Source organism: Triticum aestivum, chromosome 2D (genome assembly GCF_018294505.1).
Source record: "Triticum aestivum cultivar Chinese Spring chromosome 2D, IWGSC CS RefSeq v2.1, whole genome shotgun sequence".
NCBI classification, from domain to species: domain Eukaryota; kingdom Viridiplantae; phylum Streptophyta; class Magnoliopsida; order Poales; family Poaceae; genus Triticum; species Triticum aestivum.
In genome coordinates, this window is record NC_057799.1 from 11269530 (window position 1) to 11273043 (window position 3514).

The 3514-nt window shown below is 45.1% G+C and overlaps 1 protein-coding gene across 1 annotated transcript; it reads left to right on the forward strand.

The window, feature by feature from the left end:
• Nucleotides 1-329: 329 nt before the first annotated feature.
• Nucleotides 330-750, forward strand: LOC123048241 (uncharacterized). Its single transcript, XM_044471381.1, has 2 exons — nucleotides 330-450; nucleotides 575-750. The coding sequence occupies exons 1-2, from the start codon at nucleotides 354-356 to the stop codon at nucleotides 748-750; spliced, it is 273 nt and encodes a 90-aa protein (XP_044327316.1). The 5' UTR covers nucleotides 330-353.
• Nucleotides 751-3514: the final 2764 nt, after the last annotated feature.

Here is a 3514-nt window from a genome sequence, read left to right on the forward strand (position 1 = left end):
GTGGCTCGGCGTTGGAGATGCCCTTAATATCTTAAAAAAACAAAGATTGTCACCATTAATAAACCAACAAATTACTTAGGTCTACAGATAAACACCAACATAAGCTATTTTTAGCTCTTCATCAAACCATATGTAGCATTGGCACTATAATTAGATGTTAGGATAAGGCATCACCATGTTCAAAAGTGAAAGTAAATCAAGATGTTTGGATAAGAATTAATGACATTCATTAACTATCTTACTAACAGTGTCACCATTAAGCAAACTTTTTCTATAAATATAGATCATGGATATACGCATACACGGATCAGTTTTACTTAGGAGGAAAATCACACCCTACCCAATCGATCGCTATGGCACGGTGCATGAAGAACATCGGGAAAGGACTGTGGGCAGCCACCAAAGTGTTGATATGCATGTGCCTGGTGACGCTGCTTGTCGTGTCATCTGGTACGAATACTTTAGACCCGCACTTCTCCCGATCAGAATGATCCAAGTTAACTTAATTTTTGTTTTTGCGAGTAGAAGTTAATCTAGTTGATTGTTTATTTGTATTGTTTTTGGACGTATGCAGAACAGATGAAATCGGATGCCTGTGATAAAGATTGGAGCCTGACATGGGACAACAGCTCATGTATCCTTCGCGGCACCTGCAACAAGCCCTGCAGAAGGGAGAACTTTGAGCGCGGCATCTGCAAAAAACTCTTTCATTGCATGTGCTACAGACACTGCAACACTGAATCCATCTAGCCATATATGTGCCATTTTCTTGCATGCTCGATCGAAGCTATTGCTATCAGTTCATGCATTATGAATGAAATAAATTAATTAATTTAAGCCGCTCTGTCACCCATAAAGGAATAGATCTTGATGGGGCAATGTTCGTTTGCTACAGTGTATTTCCCATTGTTTCGAATGCTCACTGCGTGAGAGGTTCTCCACAAGAATTTTCCATTGAAATTGGCTGAAATGTCAATAGGTTTTACAGCATAGGCAATGGCGGAGCCATCCTGTTGCGCAAGCCTGAGCAAAGTCTAGCTACGATTCAAATCACAAAATATATACTTCTAATTATAGTAAAACTCCTTTAAAAAAAAATAGTAAAACTAGTAGGACGGTTCAACCAAATCCAGCAGGAGAGCTTCCGCCGTCGCCAGTCATCTGAGAGCACAATGACTGCATCGTTGACGGAGCCAGACCCGGAGCCGTCCGCGTCGTGGGATGCAGGAGGCAAGGTTGCCGACAGCCGCGGCATCTCCTTGAGGTCGTCGGGAGGGACTGACGCGAAGAGAGCATGCATCCCAGGGACCGAGTGCTCCAGCGGATGCTCCACCCTCGCCTCCTCGTACTTCCGGGTATTGGGATGCAAGATGCGGCGGCGGAGCTGGAGCCAGAGGCTGTGGAATCTCCTTGTTGTCGGAAGAAATGGATGCGAGGAAAGCAATGACTTCCCCGGGTCTGCTGTAGCCGACGCTGCTTCTCCGCATACGCAACCCTCGCCTCCTCGTCCGACTTGAGGGACTCAAAAGAGTAGTCCATGGCGAGCTGCATCTCAGTGAACTCGGGATCCGCTCAGTACAGGGCTAGGAGGTCGGCGTTGGAGAGCCGTGCCTCAATATGTGCCTCCGCCACGAGATGCTTCTGCATCGCCACCTCGCCTACCATGTTGATCTCCTACGGCAGCGACGGAGGCGGCATCTGCATCGGGGATGGCAGCGGTGAAATGTCAGAATAAGAGGTAGTGAATGCATCCGGCGAGGCGGACGTCGGGTGGATGATGGCGGCGGTGGCCGGGGGGGCATTGAAGAGAATAATCAGGGGGGCGGCGGCGCGTTTGTATGAGGGGAGTCCATAAGAACAATTCATTGTTGGATGGAGGAGATATAATGGTGCCGGTATCGCTTCTTTTGTTTCAAATCTTTAAAATATATGTGAACGTCATCTGTACAAATTGAAACGTGACAAACATCAACAAGATCTACCATATGTAATTAGACAGTACAGACAGTTGACATGAATCGCGAAGAGTATGTAGGATGCGAAGATATGACGTGACAACCGACAACACGACTTTCGGTTTGAATGTAAACACCCATGCATGACACCATAACACTTCACATGATCATGTCCATTGCTGAAGTTACATGCACAACTACAAATGTATTGTGCATCATGATCCTCTAATATTCCTCTTCGACATCCGAGATTCATGCTTCTACATCAACACGTCATAAAACATTATACATCTTCACTAATATATGTGATCATGTTCATAACTCCAACTATTTACGTACATTAATTAGTGTGTTTTTAAACATTTTGTAATGAAAGATGAGTACAAATGCATAGAAACAACTCAAAAGTGCATGTAGGGGAGGTACACAATCGACATTTCGGAATTCAATGCAGAAAGTGCCATGCATCATCTTGACTAAAAGAACAGTGTATGCTCGGATTTATGTTGTCGCAAGATGTCCACGAGGCGTTGAAGACGAGGGCTGTCGCGCAAGAGTACGTAGGATGCCAAGATATAACGTACGAAGGATCCTTTATAAATTATGATGATGTTTACAAGTATGATGACTCTGCTATAGTGTCTTTTTAGCTAAAATTATCATAATGCCCACTTTAGCCGTCCTCTTTTTTTTTCAATCAAACGCTCATTTTTACTCGACCGTTTAACCGTCTCCCATTCGAAACGGCATCACAGGCTTTGCCAGTGGATCCCTTTTTTCTATACACACAAGAGATTCCCCGGGGAGAAGAAAAGGCGGAAAAGAGATTGGAGTCAAGTCAACGTCTTCTGCTTTGTTCTTTTCTGTCTGCAACCAGCAACGCGTTTACCTGCCGGTGTATGCTATGCTCCATTAAAAGGTTGCTCCGACGCTGCCGGTTGGATAGGATCATTCACCATAATCTTCGAAGCCGACGAGCAAACAACTCTGCTGCTCCATCGTCGCCTTTTTCCATTCCTTCGTTCTCCAGGTCAGTGCAAGTGCAACTACTCCATCTTGCTTAATGCGTTGCTTTTTCTGTCAAGGAGATCGAGCAATACTATTCATACGTATAGGTTCTACAAAAAAAAAAGTACTAGTAGTTCAAACATGTACGTATTGAAGATTTACGTAAGAACAGGATTTTCCTTGCATAAACCTTTTTGGTTCCAGTTAAACTGCTCTCCACTGTCGGATCAAAGATCCGACGGTTCAGCAGCCTTCTTCTTTCTCTGTTTCTTCTTCCAGCAACAGCCGCCTTCTTTTTTTTCTGAAAGAAAGGGGTTTCCCCGCCCCATTTTATTGATGAGGCAGACAGAAACAATGAGCCAGATCCGAGCAACAGCCCTTACAAACATAAAATACCACATCCTGCTCGAGCAGTAGCACACAACAGTCTCAGAGTTCAGCCACTCTACTATTTAGCAAATCAAACTACCGCTCGACCAGCCGTCTTCTTCTTCCTCCAGCAGCCGCCTCTGCCCACAGCTCCTTCCTCTCCCCCCGCTACTGGCCTCCGA